Raw genomic sequence first — 18,975 nt, forward strand, 5'->3', positions numbered from 1 at the left:
GCCCAAGGTCCCTCAGCGTCTGGAGAGGCACCAGGAGCATGGCCTTGGCAGGAGTCACCGCGTGCTCGGGGTTGAGGGGCTTGGAACTGCTACACACGCTTCCAGGTTGGATCAAACAGGCAGCAAGCCTCTGCAGTTTCGTGCAGGGGCGCTGCGCCCGCCGGGGTGGAGGGGCCGCCCGCGGCTCCCCCGAAACCCGAGCCCGGACGGCAGCGCACATGGCGCCCATTCCACGTGGCAGGGCTTTCCTCACAAGCTGCAAAGTACGTGGACTCTGATGAAGCAGTGAAACCCCGTCCTGTTGCCCCTCGCCCTACAAAGTTCAAAGCCAAAACCAGGCATAAACGGGCGTCCAGCGGCGAGGGCCTGGGGCTGGGCCAGGCCGCCCCGGGGACAAACCTCGGAGCTCCGGCTTGTCACGCTAAAGGCAAACGCCAGCAGCCGCCGCCAAGCGCTGCTCCAGAAAAAACCGCCCTTCGTTTGAAAGGAGGGGCTTTGGTCTGGGAGGTGGAGCACGCGGGCCCCACGAGATGCGTAAAAACAGGCCCAGCCAGGTCGACTCTCCAAAGGAGGGGCGTGGCGGACACACACAGTCCGCCGATGGGCAAGGCTAACCCTCCTCAGGGCACGACGCCTCTCCCCCGCCCCCAGGGACGCCGAGGGTCGCCCACTGCCTGCCAGGGCCGCGGAGCATGGGGCGTGGGGCGCAGCGGCCCCGTCCGCTTCTGTCCTTCCGCCTCTGCAGCCGGACCCACTGCTCAGCACGGTCATCAGGGCGCCTGGGCGTCACAGCCATCCCCCGGGCGTGCGGTCCTCTCCAGGCCCTGCACCGCCCCTTCTCCCCGCGGCACCGCCCCCGCCCGCACCAAAGCCTGTGCGCGGGCTGCTCCCTCGCCTTTCGCGCTTCTCCGCCGGCCTGCACGTAGGGGGCTCTTATATTCAGGGCTCGCTCAGCTCAACGTCACCTCAGCAGGGAGCAGGGAGCAGGGAGCACGTGTCCTAAAAACCATTACTTTGTATCAATCACTCCACCCCATTTTTTTCGAAGTAGGAAATACACTGGTATAAAAATTGAGGCACAACACGCGTGGTGGTTTTAAAACATTCTCTGCTCCTACCCCCTCTGCGGAGCAGAGCTTCAGCCCCCTCCCCTGGAGAGGGGGCTAGACCAGCACTTGACCTGCAGGCAGGATGCAGAGCAGTGAGGGCATGTCACATGGCCGCGGGAGGCATGGCCCCTGTGCCTGTTCTCCCCAAGCTGTCTCCCCAGGGGACATGCCAGCTGCTGCCGTTCCTGAGAAGGAGACCCCTGTGCTGGGCGCACGAGTCTCCGCGCTTGCAGCTTCTGAGGTCACCGCTCAGGGAGCCACTGCCTAAATGTTACGCGAAGTATGCTGACTTAAATTTAATAATAAATACACTGCTAGAGCCTGGGTTCCTGGCCACTGGCTTGGCCCTGCGGCTCCCCGCCTGCCCCCCATGCCTGAGCAGTTATTTAGGAGCTGACTGGAGACAAGATGGTGGAGTAGAAGGACCTGAGCTCATCTCCTCTCACGGAAACTCCAAAATCACAACTAACTGCTGAACAACCAGTTACAAACCCATTGACCAAACAGACTGGAAACTACCAAAAAAAGGTATTCTACACCCAGAGACAGAAGCCGCCACAACGAGACTGCTGGGGGGGGGGGGCGACACACAAACTGGAAAATAATTATTTCGCAGAGGTTCTCCCACAGGAGTGAGACTTCTGAGCCCCATGTCAGGCTCCCCAGCCTGGGGGTCTCGCATCAGGAGGAGGAGCCCCCAGAGCCTCTGGCTTTGAAGGCCAGCAGGGCTTGAGCGCAGGAGCTCCACAGGACTGGAGGAAACAGAGAATCTGCTCTTGGAGGGCGCACACAAGGCTTCACGTGCGCGGGGACCCAGGGCAAAGCAGTGACATCGTATCAGCCTGGGCCAGACCTACCTGCAGGTTTTGGAGGGTGTCTCGGGGAGGCGGGGGTTGGGTGCGGCTCACTGTGGGGAAAAGGACACTGGTGACAGAGGTACTGGGAATATTCATCAGTGTGAGCGCTCCTGGAGGCCGCCATTTTGGCAGAGACCTGGCCCCACCCAACAGCCTGCAGGCTCCAGTGCTGGGACGCCTCAGGCCAAACAACAAGCAAAACAGGAACACGGCCCCACCCATCAGCAGACAGGCTGCCTAAAGTCACCCTGAGCCCACACACTGCCTCTAGACATGCCCCTGCCCACCTGAGGGACCAGACCCAGCCCCACCCACCAGAGTGCAGGCACCAGTCCCTCCCACCAGGAAGCCTGCACGAGCCCCTGGACCAACCTTACCCACCAGGGGGCAGACACCACAACCAAGAAGAATTACACTCCTGCAGCCTGAGAAACAGAGACCACAAACACAGCAAGTTAGACAAAATGAGATGGCAGAGGAATATGTACCAGACGAGGGAACAAGATAAACCGCCAGAAGAACAACTAAGTGAGGTAGAGCTAGCCAATCTTCCTGAAAAAGAATTCAGAGTAATGACGGAAAAGATGATCCAAGATCTCAGAAAAAAAATGGAGACACAGACTGGTGAGATACAAGAAATGTTTACAAAGAACCAGAAAATTTAAAAAACAAACAAAGATGAACAGTACAATACTGAAATGAAAAATACACTAAGATGAACCAATACCAGAATAACTGAAGCAGAAGAATGAATAAGTGACCTGGAAGACAGAATGGTGGAAATCACTGCCATGGAACAGAAAAAAGAATGCAAAGAAATGAGGACAGTCTAAGTGACCTCTGGGACAACTTTAAATGTGCCAACATTCACATTATAGGGGTCTCAGAAGGAGAAGAAAGAGAGAAGGGCCTGAAAAAATATTTGAAGAGGTAATACCTGAAAACTTCCCTAACATGAGAAAGGAAACACTCACTCAAGTCCAGGAAGCACAGAGAGTCCCAGGCAGGATAAACCCAAGGAGGAACACACCGAGACACATAGTAATCAAACTGACAAAAATTAAAGACAAAGAGAAAATATTAAAAGCAACAAGGGAAAAACAACAAATAACATACAAGGGGATCCCCATAAGGTTATCACCTGACTTTGCAGCAAAAACTGTGCAGGCCACAAGGGGGGCGGGGGGGGGCACGATATATTTAAAGTGATGAAAGGGAAAAACCTACAATCAAGAATACTTTACGGGCTTCCCCGGTGGCGCAGTGGTTGAGAGTCCGCCTGCCGATGCAGGGGACATGGGTTCGTGCCCCAGTCCGGGAAGATCCCACATGCCGCGGAGCGGCTGGGCCCATGGGCCGTGGCTGCTGGGCCTGTACGTCCGGGGCCTGTGCTCCGCAACGGGAGAGGCCACAGCAGTGAGAGGCACGCGTACCACAAAAAAATAAAAAAATAAAAATAAAAAAAAAAAGACTATTACAAGAGGGACTTCCCTGGTGGCACAGTGGTTAAGAGTCCGCCTGGCGATGCAGGGGACACGGGTTCGAGCCCTGGTCTGGGAAGATCCCACGTGCCATGGAGCAACTAAGCCCGTGCGCCACAACTGAGCCTGCACTCTAGAGCCCGCAAGCCACAACTACTAACTCACCTGCTGCAACTACTGAAGCCCGTGCACCTAGAGCCTGTGCTCTGCAACAAGACAAAGCCACTGCAATGAGAAGCCTGCACACCACAACGAAGAGAAGCCCCCAATCGCCACAACTAGAGAAAGCCTGCGTGCAACAACGAAGACCCAACGCAGCCAAAAATAAATAAAATAAATAAATTTATATAAAAAAAGAATGTTACAAGAGACAAAAAAGGACACTACGTAATGATCAAGGGATCAATCCAAGAAGACGATATAACAATTGTAAATATATATGCACCAAACGTAAGAGCACCTCAATATATAAGGCTAACAGGCTAACAGCCATAAAAGGAGAAATTGACAGTAACACAATAATAATGGGAGACCTTAACACCCCAGTTTCAGCAATGGACAGATCATCTAGATAGAAAAGCAATAAGGAAACACAGGCCTTAAATGACACATTAGACCAGATGGACTTAATTGATATTTAGAGAGCATTCCATCCAAAAGCATCAGAATACACATTTTTCTCATGTGCACATGGAACATTCTCCAGGACTGACCACATGCTTGGCCACAAAGCAAGCCTCGGTGAATTTAAGATAACTGAAATTGTATAAAGCATCTTTTCCGAGCACAATGCTATGAGAGTAGAAATCGACTCCAAGAAAAAGAACTGTAAAAAACACAAACACATGGAGACTAAACAATATGCTATTAAACAACCAATGGATCACTGAAGAAATGAAAGAGAAAATCAAAAATATCTAGAGACAAATGAAAACAAAAGCACAACAATCCAAAACCTATGGGACGCAACAAAAGCAGTTCTAAGAGGGAATTTTATAGCAATACAATCTTACCTCAGGAAATAAGAAAAACTTCAAATGAAAACTTAACCCTACACCTAAAGCAATTAGAGCAAATAAAGAACAAACAAAACCCAAAGTTAGCAGACGAAAAGAAATCATAAAGATCAGAGCAGAAATAAATGAAATAGAGATGAAGAAAATAACAGAAAAGATCAGTGAAGCTAAAAGCTGGTTATCGGAAAAGATAAACAAAATTGATAAACCTATAGCCAGCCAGTCTCATCAAAAAGGGAGAGGGTTCAAATCAATAAAATTAGAAATGAAAAAGGAGAAGTTACAACGGACACCACAAAAATACAAAGGATCATAAGAGACTACTGCAAACCAACTGTATGCCAATAAAGTGGACAACCTGGAAGAAATGGGCAAATTCTTAGAAAGGTTCAATCTCCCAAGACTGAACCAGGAAGAAATAGAAAATATGAACAGACCAATCAAAAGTACTGAAATTGAAACTGTGATTAAAAAACTCCCAACAAACAAAAGTCCAGGATCAGATGGCTGCACAGTGAATTCCACCAAACATTCAGAGCAGAGTTAACACCTACCCTTCTGAAACTGTTCCAAAAAACTGCAGAGGAAGGAACACTCTCCAACTCATTCTATGAGGCCACCATCAACCTGATACCAAAACCAGACAAAGATACCACCAAAAGAAGAAAATTACAGGCCAGCATCACTGATAAACATGGATGCAAAAAACCTCAACAAAATACTAGCAAACCATACACCATGATCAAGTGGGATTTATCCCAAGGATGCAAGGATTCTTCAATATCCACAAATCAATCAGTGTGATACACCATATTAACAAACTGAAGAATAAAAACCATATGATCATCTTAACAGATGCAGAAAAAGCTTTTGACAAAAGTCAACACTGGAGACAAGGGGAAGATGGCGGAAGAGTAGGACGCAGAGATCACCTTCCTCCCCACAGATACACCAGAAATACATCTACATGTGGAACAGCTCCTACAGAACACTTACTGAACGCTGGCAGAAGACCTCAGACCTCCCGAAAGGCAAGAAACCCCCTACGTACCTGGGTAGGGCAAAAGAAAAATGAATAAACAGAGACAAAAGAATAGGGATGGTACCTGCACCAGTGGGAGGGAGCTGTGAAGGAGGAAAGGTTTCCACACACTAGGAAGCCCCTTCACGGGTGGAGACTGCGGGTGGCAGAGGGGGGCAGCTTCAGAGCCGTGGAAGAGAGCGCAGCAACAGGGGTGCGGAGGGCAAAGCGGGGAGATTCCAGCACAGAGGATCGGTGCCGACCGGCAATCACCAGCTCAAGAGGCTTGTCTGCTCACCCGCCGGGGCGGGTGGGGCTGGGAGCTGAGGCTCAGGCTTCGGTCAGAGCCCCGGGAGAGGACTGGGGTTGGCGGCATGAACACAGCCTGAAGGGGTTAGTGCGCCACGGCTAGCCGGGAGGGAGTCCGGGAAAAGGTCTGGAGCTGCCGAAGAGGCAAGAGACTTTTCTTTCCTCTTTGTTTCCTGGTGCGCGAGGAGAGGGGATTAAGAGCGCCGCTTAAAGGAGCTCCAGAGACGGGCGCGAGCCGCAGCTAAAAGTGCGGACCCCGGAGACGGGCATGAGACGCTAAGGCTGCTGCTGCCGCCACCAAGAAGCCTGTGTGCGAGCACAGGTCACTATCCACACCCCCCTTCCGGGGAGCCTGTGCAGCCCGCCACTGCCAGGGTCCCGGGATCCATGGACAATTTCCCCGGGAGAATGCACGGCGTGCCTCAGGCTGGTGCAATGTCACGCTGGCCTCTGCCGCCGCAGGCTCGCCCCGCATCGTGCCCCTCCCTCCCCCCGGCCTGACTGAGCCAGAGCCCACGAATCAGTGGCTCCTTTAACCCCGTCCTGTCTGAGCGTCTGAGCGAAGAACAGACGCCCTCCAGCGACCTACACGCAGAGGCGGGGCCAAATCCAAAGCTGAGCCCTGGGAGCTGTGAGAACAAAGAAGAGAAAGGGAAATCTCTCCCAGCAGCCTCAGAAGCAACGGATTAAAGCTCCACAATCAACTAGATGTACCCTGCGTCTGTGGAATACATGTATACACAACGAATCATCCCAAATTAAGGAGGTGGACGTTGAGAGCAAGATTATGATTTTTTCCCCTTTTCCTCTTTTTGTGAGTGTGTATGTGTATGCTTCTGTGTGAGATTTTGTCTGTATAGCTTTGCTTCCACCATTTGTCCCAGGGTTCTATCCGTCCTTTTTTTCTTCTTCTTAATATGTTTAAATTTAATAACTTTACTATATTTTACTTTATTTTACTTTATCTTCTTTCTTCCTTCCTTCCTTCCTTCCTCCCACCGTCCCTCCCTCCCTCCTTTCTTTCTTTCCTTCTTTTCTTTCCTTCCTTCCTTCCTTCCTACTTCTACTAATTCTTTCTCTCTACTTTTTCTCCCTTTTATTCTGAGCCGTGTGGATGACAGGGTCTTGGTGCTGCAGCCAGGAGTCAGTGCTGTGCCTCTGAGGTGGGAGAGCCAAATTCAGGACACTGGTCAACAAGAGACCTCCCAGCTCCACGTAATATCAAATGGCGAAAATCTCCCAGAGATCTCCATCTCAACACCAGCACCCAACTTCACTCAACGACCAGCAAGCTACAGTGCTGGACACCCTATGCCAAACAACTAGCAAAACAGGAACACAACCCCACCCATTAACAGAGAGGCTGCCTAAAATCATAATAAGTCCACAGACATCCCAAAACACACCACCAAACATGGACCTGCCCACCAGAGAGATAAGATCCAGCCTCATCCACCAGAACACAGGCACTAGTGCCCTCCACCAGGAAGCCTACACAACCCACTGAACCAACCTTAGCCACTGGAGACAGACATCAAAAACAGCGGGAACTACGAACATGCAGTCTGCAAAAAGGAGACCCCAAACACAGTAAGATAAGCAAAATGAGAAGACAGAAAAACACACAGCAGATGAAGGAGCAAGATAAAAACCCACCAGACCTAACAAATGAAGAGGAAATAGGCAGTCTACCTGAAAAAGAATTCAGAGTAATGACAGTAAAGATGATCCAAAATCTTGGAAACAGAATAGACAAAATGCAAGAAACATTTAACAAGAACCTAGAAGAACTAAAGATGAAACAAGCAACGATGAACAACACAATAAATGAAATGAAAAACACTCTAGATGGGATGAGTAGCAGAATAACTGAGGCAGAGGAACGGATAAGTGACCTGGAAGATAAAACAGTGGAAATAACTAATGCAGAGCAGAATAAAGAAAAAAGAATGAAAAGGACTGAGGACAGTCTCAGAGACCTCTGGGACAACATTAAATGCACCAACATTCGAATTATAGGGGTCCCAGAAAAAGAAGAGAAAAAGAGAGGGACTGAGAAAATATTTGAAGAGATTATAGTTGAAAACTTCCCTAATATGGGAAAGGAAATAGTTAATCAAGTCCAGGAAGCACAGAGAGTCCCATACAGGATAAATCCAAGGAGAAATATGCCAAGACACATATTAATCAAACTGTCAAAAATTAAATACAAAGAAAGCATATTAAAATTAGCAAGGGAAAAACAACAAATAACACACAAGGGAATCCCCATAAGGTTAACAGCTGATCTCTCAGCAGAAACACTGCAAGCCAGAAGGGACTGGCAGGACATATTTAAAGCGATGAAGGAGAAAAACCTGCAACCAAGATTACTCTACCCAGCAAGGATCTCATTCAGATTTGATGGAGAAATTAAAACCTTTACAGACAAGCAAAGGCTGAGAGAGTTCAGCACCACCAAACCAGCTTTACAACAAATGCTAAAGGAACTTCTCTAGGCAAGAAACACAAGAGAAGGAAAAAACCTACAATAATGAACCCAAAAGAATTTAGAAAATGGGACTAGGAAAATACATATTGATAATTACGTTAAATGTGAACGGACTAAATGCTCCCACCAAAAGACACAGATTGGCTGAATGGATACAAAAACAAGACCCATATATATGCTGTCTACAAGAGAACCACTTCAGACCTAGAGACACATACAGACTGAAAGTAAGGGGATGGAGAAAGATATTCCATGCAAATGGAAACCAAAAGAAAGCTGGAGTAGCAGTTCTCATATGAGACAAAATAGACTTGAAAATAAAGACTATTACAAGAGACAAAGAAGGACACTACATAATGATCAAGGGATCGATCCAAGAAGAAGATATAAGAATTGTAAATATTTATGCACCCAACATAGGAGCACCTCAATACATAAGTCAAATACTAACAGCCATAAAAGGGGAAATCGACAGTAACACAATCATAGTATGGGACTTTAACACCCCACTTTCACCAATGGACAGAGATCATCAAAACTGAAAATAAATAAGGAAACACAAGCTTTAAGTGATACATTAAACAAGATGGACTTAATTGATATTTATAGGACATTCCATCCAAAAACAACAGAATACACATTTTTCTCAAGTGCTCATGGAACATTCTCCAGGATAGATCATATCTTGGGTCACAAATCAAGCCTTGGTAAATTTAAGAAAATTGAAATTGTATCAAGGATCTTTTCCAACCACAATGCTATGAGACTAGATATCAATAACAGGAAAAGATCTGTAAAAAATACAAACACATCGAGGCTAAACAATACACTACTTAATAACGAAGTGATCGCTGAAGAAATCAAAGAGGAACTAAAAAAATACCTAGAAACAAATGACAATGGAGACACGACGACCCAAAACCTATGGGATGCAGCAAAAGCAGTTCTAAGAGGGAAGTTTATAGCAATACAAGCCTACCTCAAGAAACAGGAAACATCTCGAATAAACAAACTAACCTTGCACCTAAAGCAATTAGAGAAAGAAGAACAAAAAAACCCCAAAGTTAGCAGAAGGAAAGAAATCATAAAAATCAGATCAGAAATAAATGAAAAAGAAATGAAGGAAATGATAGCAAAGATCAATAAAACTAAAAGCTGGTTCTTTGAGAAGATAAACAAAATAGATAAACCATGAGCCAGACACATCAAGAAAAAAAGGGAGAAGACTCAAATCAACAGAATTAGAAATGAAAAAGGAGAAGTAAAAACTGACACTGCAGAAATACAAAAGATCATGAGAGATTACTACAAGCAACTCTATGCCAATAAAATGGACAACCTGGAAGAAATGGACAATTTCTTAGAAATGCACAACCTGCCAAGACTGAATCAAGAAGAAACAGAAAATACGAACAGACCAACCACAAGCACTGAAATTGAAACTGTGGTTAAAAATCTTCCAACAAACAAAAGCCCAGGACCAGATGGCTTCACAGGCGAATTCTATCAAACATTTAGAGAAGAGCTAACACCTATCCTTCTCAAACTCTTCCGAAATATAGCAGAGGGAGGAACATTCCCAAACTCATTCTACGAGGCCACCATCACCTTGATACCTAAACCAGACAAGGATGTCACAAAGAAGGAAAACTACAGGCCAATATCACTGATCAACATAGATGCAAACATCCTCAACAAAATACTAGCAAACAGAATCCAACAGCACATTAAAAGGATAATACACCATGATCAAGTGGGGTTTATTCCAGGAATGTAAGGATTCTTCAATATACGCAAATCAATCAATGTGATAAACCATATTAACAAACTGAAGGAGAAAAACCATGTGATCATCTCAACAGATGCAGAGAAAGCTTTTGAAAAATTCAACACCCATTTATGATAAAAACCCTGCAGAAAGTAGGCATAGAGGGAAATTTCCTCAACATAATAAAGGCCATATATGACAAACCCACAGCCAACATCATCCTCAATGGCGAAAAACTGAAACCATTTCCACTAAGATCAGGAATAAGACTAGGTTGCCCACTCTCACCACTCTTATTCAACATAGTTTTGGAAGTTTTAGCCACAGCAATCAGAGAAGAAAAGAAAATAAAAGGAATCCAAATCGGAAAAGAAGAAGTAAAGCTGTCACTGTTTGCAGATGACATGATACTATACATAGAGAATCCTAAAGATGCTACCAGAAAACTACTAGAGCTAATCAATGAATATGGTAAATTTGCAGGATACAAAAATTAATGCACAGAAATCTCTGGCATTCCTATACACTAATGATGAAAAATCTGAACGTGAAATCAAGAAAACACTCCCATTTACCACTGTAACAAAAAAATAAAATATCTAGGAATAAACCTACCAAAGGAGACAAAAGACCTGTATGCAGAAAATTATAAGACCCTGATGAAAGAAATTAAAGATGATACAAATAGATGGAGAGATATACCATGTTCTTGGATTGGAAGAATCAACATTGTGAAAATGACTCTACTACCCAAAGCAATCTACAGATTCAATGCAATCCCTATCAAACTACCACTGGCATTTTTCACAGAACTGGAACAAAAAATTTCACCGTCTTTATGGAAACACAAAAGACCCCGAATAGCCAAAGCAATCTTGAGAACGAAAAATGGAGCTGCAGGAATCAGGCTTCCTGACTTCAGACTATACTACAAAGCTACAGTAATCAAGACAGCATGGTACTGGCACAAAAAGAGAAATGTACATCAATGGGACAGGATAGAAAGCCCAGAGATAAACCCACACACATATGGTCACCTTATCTTTGATAAAGGAGGCAGGAATGTACAGTGGAGAAAGGACAGCCTCTTCAATAAGTGGTGCTGGGAAAACTGGACAGGTATGAGATTAGATCACTCCCTAACACCATACACAAAAATAAGCTCAAAATGGATTAAAGACCTAAATGTAAGGCCAGAAACTATCAAACTCTTAGAGGAAAACATAGGCAGAACACTCTGACATAAATCACAGCAAGATCCTTTTTGACCCACCTCCTAGAGAAATGGAAATAAAAACAAAAATAAACAAATGGGACCTAATGAAACTTAAAAGCTTTTGCACAGCAAAGGAAACCATAAACAAGACCAAAAGACAACCCTCAGGATGGGAGAAAATATTTGCAAATGAAGCAACTGACAAAGGATTAATTTCCAAAATTTACAAGCAGCTCATATAGCTCAATAACAAAAAAACAAACAACCCAATCCAGAAATGGGCAGAAGACCTAAATAGACATTTCTCCAAAGAAGATATACAGACTGCCAACAAACATATGAAAGGATGCTCAACATCATTAATCATTAGAGAAATGCAAATCAAAACTACAATGAGATATCATCTCACACCAGTCAGAATGGCCATCATCAAAACTAGGAACAATAAATGCTGGAGAGGGTGTGGAGAAAAGGGAACAGTCTTGCACTGCTGGTGGGAATGTGAATTGGTACAGCCACTATGGAGAACAGTATGGAGGTTCCTTAAAAAACTACAAATAGAACTACCATATGACCTAGCAATCCCACTACTGGGCATATACCCTGAGAAAACCAACATTCAAAAAGAGTCATGTACCAAAATGTTCATTGCAGCTCTATTTACAACAGCCCGGAGATGGAAACAACCTAAGTGCCCATCATCGGATGAATGGATAAAGAAGATGTGGCACATATATACAATGGAGTATTACTCAGCCATAAAAAGAAACGAAACTGAGCTATTTGTAATGAGGTGGATAGACCTAGAGTCTGTCATACAGAGTGAAGTAAGTCAGAAAGAGAAAGAGAAATACCATATGCTAACACATATATATGGAATTTCAGGGAAAAAAATGTCGTGAAGAACCTAGGGGTAAGACAGGAATAAAGACACAGACCTACTAGAGAACGGACTTGAGGATATGGGGAGGGGGACGGGTGAGCTGTGACAAAGCGAGAGAGAGGCATGGACATATACCAAACGTAAGGTAGATAGCTAGTGGGAAGCAGCCGCATGGCACAGGGAGATCAGCTCGGTGCTTTGTGACCGCCTGGAGGGGTGGGATAGGGAGGGTGGGAGGGAGGGAGACGCAAGAGGGAAGAGATATGGGAACATATGTATAACTGATTCACTTTGTTATAAAGCAGAAACTAACACACCATTGTAAAGCAATTATACCCCAATAAAGATGCTAAAAAAATAAATAAATAAATAGACACATCAAATTTCAAAAAAAAAAAAAAAGTCAACACCCATTTATGATAAAAACTCTCCAGAAAGTGGGCAGAGAGGGAGCCTACCTCAACATAATAAAGGTCATATATGACAAAACCACAGCAAACATCACTCTCAGTGGTGAAAAGTTGACAGCATTTCCTCTAAGATCAGAAACAAGACAAGGCTGTCCACTCTTGCCGCTTTTATTCAACATAGTTTTGGAAGTCCTAGCCATGGCTATCAGAGAAGAAAAAGAAATAAAAGGAATCCACATTGGAAAAGAAAGTTAAACTGTCACTGTTTGCTGATGACATGATACTATACATAAAAAATCCTAACTAAATTTAAAAGCTTTTGCACAGCAAAGGAAACCATAAACAAAACAAAAAAAACCATTTTCTCCCACAGAATGGGAGAAAATATTTGCAATCAAAGTGACCGACAAGGGGTTAATCTGCAAAATATACAAACAGCGCATGCAGCTCAATATCAAAAAAAACAACAGAATAAAAAAATGAGAAAACCTAAATAGATATTTCTTCAAAAAGACATACAGATGGCCAAAAAGCACATGAAAGGATGCTCAACATCGCTAATTAGAGAAATGCACATCAGATTACAATGAGGTATCATCTCACACTGGTCAGAATGGCCATCATGAAAAAGTTTACAAACAATAAATGCTGGAGGGGTTGTGGAGAAAAGGGAACCCTCTTGCATTGTTGGTGGGAATGTAAACTGATACAGCCACTGTGGAGAACAGTATGGAGGTTCCTTATAAAACTACAAATAGAGCTGCCATATGAGCCAGCAACCCCACTCCCAGGTATGTGTCCTCAGAAAACTATCGTTCAAAAAGATGCATGTGCCCCCGTGTTCACAGCAGCACCACTTACAATAGCCAACACATGGAAACAACCTAAATGTCCATCGACAGAGGAGTGGATAAAGAAGATGTGGCACATATATACAACAGAGTATTACTCAGCAGAAAAAGGAATGAAATAATGCCATCTGCAGCAACATGATGCACCTAGAGATTATAGACTATACTTACTAAGTGAAGCAAGTCACACAGAAAAAGACAAATATCATATGATATCACTTATATACGGAATCTAAAAAAAATGATACAAATGAACCTATTTACAAAACAGAAACAAGACTCACAGACTTCGAAAACAAACTTATGGTTACCAAAGGGGAAAGGTGGGGGAAAGGATAAATTAGGAGGAGTTTGGGATTGACATATACACACTACTATATATAAAACAGATAATCAACAAGGACCTACTGTAGAGCACAGGGAACTCTACTCAATACTCTGTAATGACCTGTATGGGAACAGAATCTGAGAAAGAATGGATAGATGTATATGTATAACTGAATCACTGTGCTGTACACCTGAGACTAACACGTGGTAAGTCAACTGTACTCCAATATAAAATAAAAAATCAAAAAACATTTAATAATATATTTTAGTTAACCTAACAGATCCAACCTACTGTTTTAAGAACATAAAGAATCATCAAGGAGATATTTCGTATTATTAAACACGAAGTCTGAAACCACGTACTTCCTTTAACACCACAGCACTCAGACCGGCTGCACTCCAGCACAGCTCCAGACAGCAGCGTGTGGGCGACTGTGTACACACCTACATGTGCAGACACGCGTGTCCGTGAACGTGCACAGAGACGCTCTGGGCTTAGCGGCGATGATGGTGGTGGTAAGGAGGATGACGGCTATGGTAAGGGAGCTCTTCCTAAGTGCCAGGTATTGAGCCAAGTGCTTCCCGTGCACTAACCCCATCCGTTGTCCCTTACTGGGGAGGAGCTACCGTCACACCCACTTCAGCGGGGCTGCTCGGAGGGGCAGAGCCAGGGTGTGAGCCCGGGAGTCCGGTCCCAGCACGCCCATCTCGCAGGGACCGCTCAGTACCCTGAGGCCAGCAGGCTGTGGCTTTTCTCACAGGGACCCTGGATCCTGCAACGGCACAGGCAGCTGGGCCTCCGAGAGCAGAGCTGGCCCCTCTCAGGCCGGGGTCCTGTCTCCACTGAGTCCCTGGGGAACAGCCCTCCCTAGTGGGGCCCCAGAGCCACAGATGGTGCTAGAGACCAGGCAGGGCAGTCACCGCTGCGTGGCCAGGAGCGAGGCGCGGGTGGGTGGCGGAGGGGAGTGCGGGCGGACTCCTCGGGACCGTCAAGCAGACCCGCCCCCGCCCGGGCCTCCTCGGCCTGCCCTGCAGGAGACACAGCACAGGCGCTGGTGGCCACGGGGGCAGCACGCGGCCAGGCCTGGTGCCCCGGGACTCTCCTTCCTAGGGGCTGAGAACAGCTGCAGCCCGTGTGTGCCCGTCCTTGCGCCTCGCGGGCCCACTCCCGCCACACACCAGTGGCTTCGCTGAGAAGCCGCCTCTACCGTCAGCCAGTTGATATCCTCACTCAAGAGATGCTCTTTGACGTTGTATGTTTTTCAGGATCTTGTGCTTTTGCTAGAAATTTTTGGACATGAACTTGTCTGGAGCTAAATAAGTATTCCTTCTGCCTGTCTCATCTGACTGGAGATCCTGCCCTGCCCCCACTAGGGCTTCCCCCCTCTGCATGCCAACCCCACACTGCATCCCGAAAGGCCAGTGGGAGCAGTGGAAAGGTCTCCCGACTGCCGGCCCAGAGCCTGGACTCCGCCTTGCGTGCCCTGCCGACCCCGCCCCTGCTTTCACTGCCGAGCCCCCCACCTGATCCACGCTCCACCAGGGCCGCGTGAGCCCGCAGAAGGGCCTCCCCTGGTTGACTCGCATTCCTATCTTACACACGGGTACACTGAGGCCAGGAGGGGTCACGGGAAGTGACCTTCCAAGGCTCCTGTCCTTCCCAAGTCCCCCGAGGGCAAAGGGAGGAGAGCTGCCGGGTTCCGAGTCAGTGTGAGATGCGGGGAGACGGCTGCTGGGGCCCGGGTGGGGCCCTGATCCCTGAGCACCTGCCGCTGTGGCAAGAAGGCCCTCCCCACCCCGAGGACCTCAGAGCATCCTCTCACCCGTCCTTTCCCGAAGGGCGGCAGGGGAGGGAATCACAAACGGCCGCCACCTGGCAACCAGACAAAAGGAGGACCAAGAAGCAGGCACAGGCCAAAGCCAGAGAGTCGGGAGGTCCCAGGCCCCGCAGTGGCCATGCGGCACAGGGTCAGGACCCCATGGTTGCGGTGCCGCCGCGTGGCAGCGTCCAGCGGCTCAGGTGAAACTGGGCTGAGCGCCTCACACTCGGCACTCGTGAGGACACACCGGCGCCCCGTTGTTCACTGCCCCCAGAACTCCTCCCTACATCGTGACCCACAGGCAAGCTGCCCCTCACCCTGGGGGCCGGGCAGGCTCTGTCCCCAGGCCCAGCCCCCGCTTGTGCTTCTAGGGCCTCAGAGCTGCAATGCCTCTCACGCCGCCTCACCTGGTCTGCAGCTCCTCCTGTAAAACGGGCTGGGTCTCCACCCCCGGCCCACTCTGTCACGTGCGGCTCAGATGAGCTGAGGTTTGCAAACTCGACAGCGTGTGGGTATGTGACAGATTTTGGGTTTTTGGCCGTGTGGCTTGCAGGATCTTAGCTCCCCGAGCACGGATGGAACCCGTGCCCCCTGCAGTGGAAGCGCAGAGTCCTAACCACTGGACCACCAGGGCAGTCCCCGTATGTGACAGATTAATGCTGCTCTGATGTTTCATTTTTTCTGAATGTTCCTAGGTCCATCCAAGACCCTCTGATTTCATGAGAAGAAAAGTTTCATAGATACCCTCGTGACCCCCGGCCCCTGTAGGTTACAGAGTAACCGTTACCACTCCTCCTAAGATCCGGCTCCCAGTGAAAAGACACAAACACTCGAGCTTCCTGCACAACTGCCCCATCCTGAGCCCCCTCTCCTCCCGAGAGGGACTGTGGGAGGCGTGTGTGCGTGTGTCTAGTTACAGTTACTGTATTTGCTTTGCACAACTGTTTATACCCAAAGCTATGAAAGACGTAATAAAAAGAAAAACCTACGCTTTTAAAGCACCTCAAAAGCTCACCTTACCTTCCCTACGTTGTGACGCGTCCCTGGGGGCTGCCCCCCACCTCCTCCAGAGGCCCAGCACACACTTCCCCAGGCGGGACACGCCCCTGCCACCTCTAGTGCTTCCCTGCCTGACGACACCGGCACTGGGGCCGAGGCCTGCAGAGGCCGGGCTGGGATGGGCCTCACCCCTCCAGGGCCCCGGAGCCACAGTGTGGCACTGAAGGGTTTTGGGCCCTTTCCCAGGCCACACAGAGGGGCGCCCACACTGGGGAGAGAATACGAAGCTTCTGTCCAGCTCCGGGGACACCTCTGGCCATTGGGCAGCAGAAGGAGAGGCTAGGGATCCAGGGTGCCTCAACCCCTCCTCCCTGCCCACCCCGACGGCGGGCTCAGGCCACATACCAGGATGTCCAAACAGGCTGCCTTCAACAGGGTGATTTGGTCTGCGATGGTCAAGCCGGTGAAGCCTGGCAGACGTTTAGCAAACTCCACGATCTTAATAATGCACTTGGTAGCCAGTTCACTGAATTTGTCCCAGAGGCCCAGATCCAGTCGGACTCGATGGTCGGCACTGGAATTCTACGAAGGAGAGAAAACACCGTCAGGGGTAGTTGTGGGAAGCCAGGTGGAAGGCAGGGGACCGAACACGTTTCCCTCGAACGTGCTGACAGTTCACTCTTCACAGGGAGCCTCCGGAAGGTGGGGGAGAGGTGACCTTTTAGCTTAGCGTCATTTTTAAAAAATGCTCAAAATCTTATCCCTGTGCCGCTGGGTAATCAACTACCAGATGCGGGAACCTCTGTCCAGCGACCACTCCAGCTAGCAACCCAGATGGACTCGTGGCTCTGCCACCTCAGGAGAGCCGAGACGAGCCGTGGGAAGAGAGGCCCTTCCTGAGATGCTGGATCCAACCATGCCTGACCCACACCAGGATTTTATTTTTTAGTCTAAGTCGGTTTGAGTTTGGTTTCTATCACCTGCAACAGGAAGAATTCTAATTAACGTTTCAGTTACAGCTTGAGATGGTTTAGGTGTGAGAGCTTCACGTTCTCCACCCAAAGAACGGTCACGATGTAGAGAAGGGGGCCCACCCCCACGGCCACCAACGCCTCCCGCCTGGATTACTGTGACAGCTCCTCATGGGTGGCCCTCACTCTACCCTGACCTCCGCACTGTCTGTTCTTTTACCAGAGGAATAAAGGGATCCTTCAAAAACGCAAGTCAGAGCAAGTCACTGTGCTGCTCAACATCTGCAGTGATCTCTCACCTCACTCAGATGGAAAAGCAAAGTCCTCTCCGCGGCCTGCAAGGCCGGCCCGCTCTCTCGCGTCTCCCCCAGCTCCACAGGGCCCTGCTGTCCCCGGACCAGCGGGCGCGCCCCTCTCCCCGGCCTGCTCTGCCCGCAGACGCACTGCTCATTCCTTCCCGGCTGGGCAAACCTGAGCCCCCGCCCGACGACTCTGTGGACCCCACACCTGCTCTGTGGTCCCAGCCCGCAGCCCCCGACGCACACTCTCGTTTACTTCCTGCCTCACTGTCACTGCCGCGTCCTCAGTGTCCAGAACAGCGCCCGGTACACAGCAGGGGCTCAAAACGTTTGTTGAGTGAATGAGTGAGTGAATGAGGCTTCCATGAGTCCACGCTCGTGTAGGATGTCTCAGGGCAACCACCAGGCGAGGACGAGGCTGCCCTGGGCCGGGGCCTCTGGCGGCCCCGGGGGGCGCCAGACGTGCAGCAACTGGCAAGGTCGAGGCTGGCGCTTGGGCCCCTGACACCCGGGGACACGTCCACGTAGTCTATAAAATGAGCTGTGTTTTTCTTGTTTTTTTATTTTTGCGGTACGCGGGCCTCTCACTGTCGTGGCCTCTCCCGTTGCGGAGCACAGGCTCCGGACGCGCAGGCCCAGTGGCCATGGCTCACGGGCCCAGCCGCTCCGCGGCACGTGGGATCTTCCCGGACTGGGGCACGAACCCGTGTCCCCTGCATCGGCAGGCGGACTCTCAACCACTGCGCCACCAGGGAAGCCCTGACCTGTGTTTTTAAGGTTGGCGGGGAAGCTGAAAGGGAAGTTTGCATATGGGGTGGCACAGAGGCCCTAAAACAGGTGGAGGCTGGCTGCCCCCTGGCGCTCCTGCGGAAAGGGCCAGCGTCCTGCCCGCCACTTCACCCCATCTGTCCCTAAGGACCTGGGGACACAGCGCAGCCGGAGGAGCTTGAGCCCAAGCGTGTGGCCACTGCGTCTGTAACGCCTGGTTTGTGGGAAGATGACGCGGGAGGGGAGGGGCACAGAGGTGAGCGGACAGCAGGAAGTCATGTCACCGCAGCGCCCATCCTCTGCCCAGCCCAGCACGTGAACGGAGCCTCCATCAGCCTCGTACGAGGAGACTTCATCACGCACCGGGCCCGCCATCCTT

The 18,975-nt window shown here is 48.7% G+C and overlaps 1 protein-coding gene across 3 annotated transcripts in view; it reads right to left on the minus strand.

Moving 5' to 3' along the window:
* RARB (retinoic acid receptor beta) overlaps window positions 1–18,975 on the minus strand; it is a 184,349-nt gene that overhangs the window by 6,612 nt on the left and 158,762 nt on the right. For all 3 annotated transcript variants that reach the window (XM_060149512.1, XM_060149510.1, XM_060149511.1), the window contains exon 5: window positions 16,964–17,140. In XM_060149512.1, the coding sequence (XP_060005495.1) occupies window positions 16,964–17,140 (177 nt within the window). The remainder of the gene's footprint in view (window positions 1–16,963; window positions 17,141–18,975) is intronic.

Source organism: Lagenorhynchus albirostris, chromosome 5, assembly GCF_949774975.1.
Source record: "Lagenorhynchus albirostris chromosome 5, mLagAlb1.1, whole genome shotgun sequence".
Lineage (NCBI taxonomy): Eukaryota > Metazoa > Chordata > Mammalia > Artiodactyla > Delphinidae > Lagenorhynchus > Lagenorhynchus albirostris.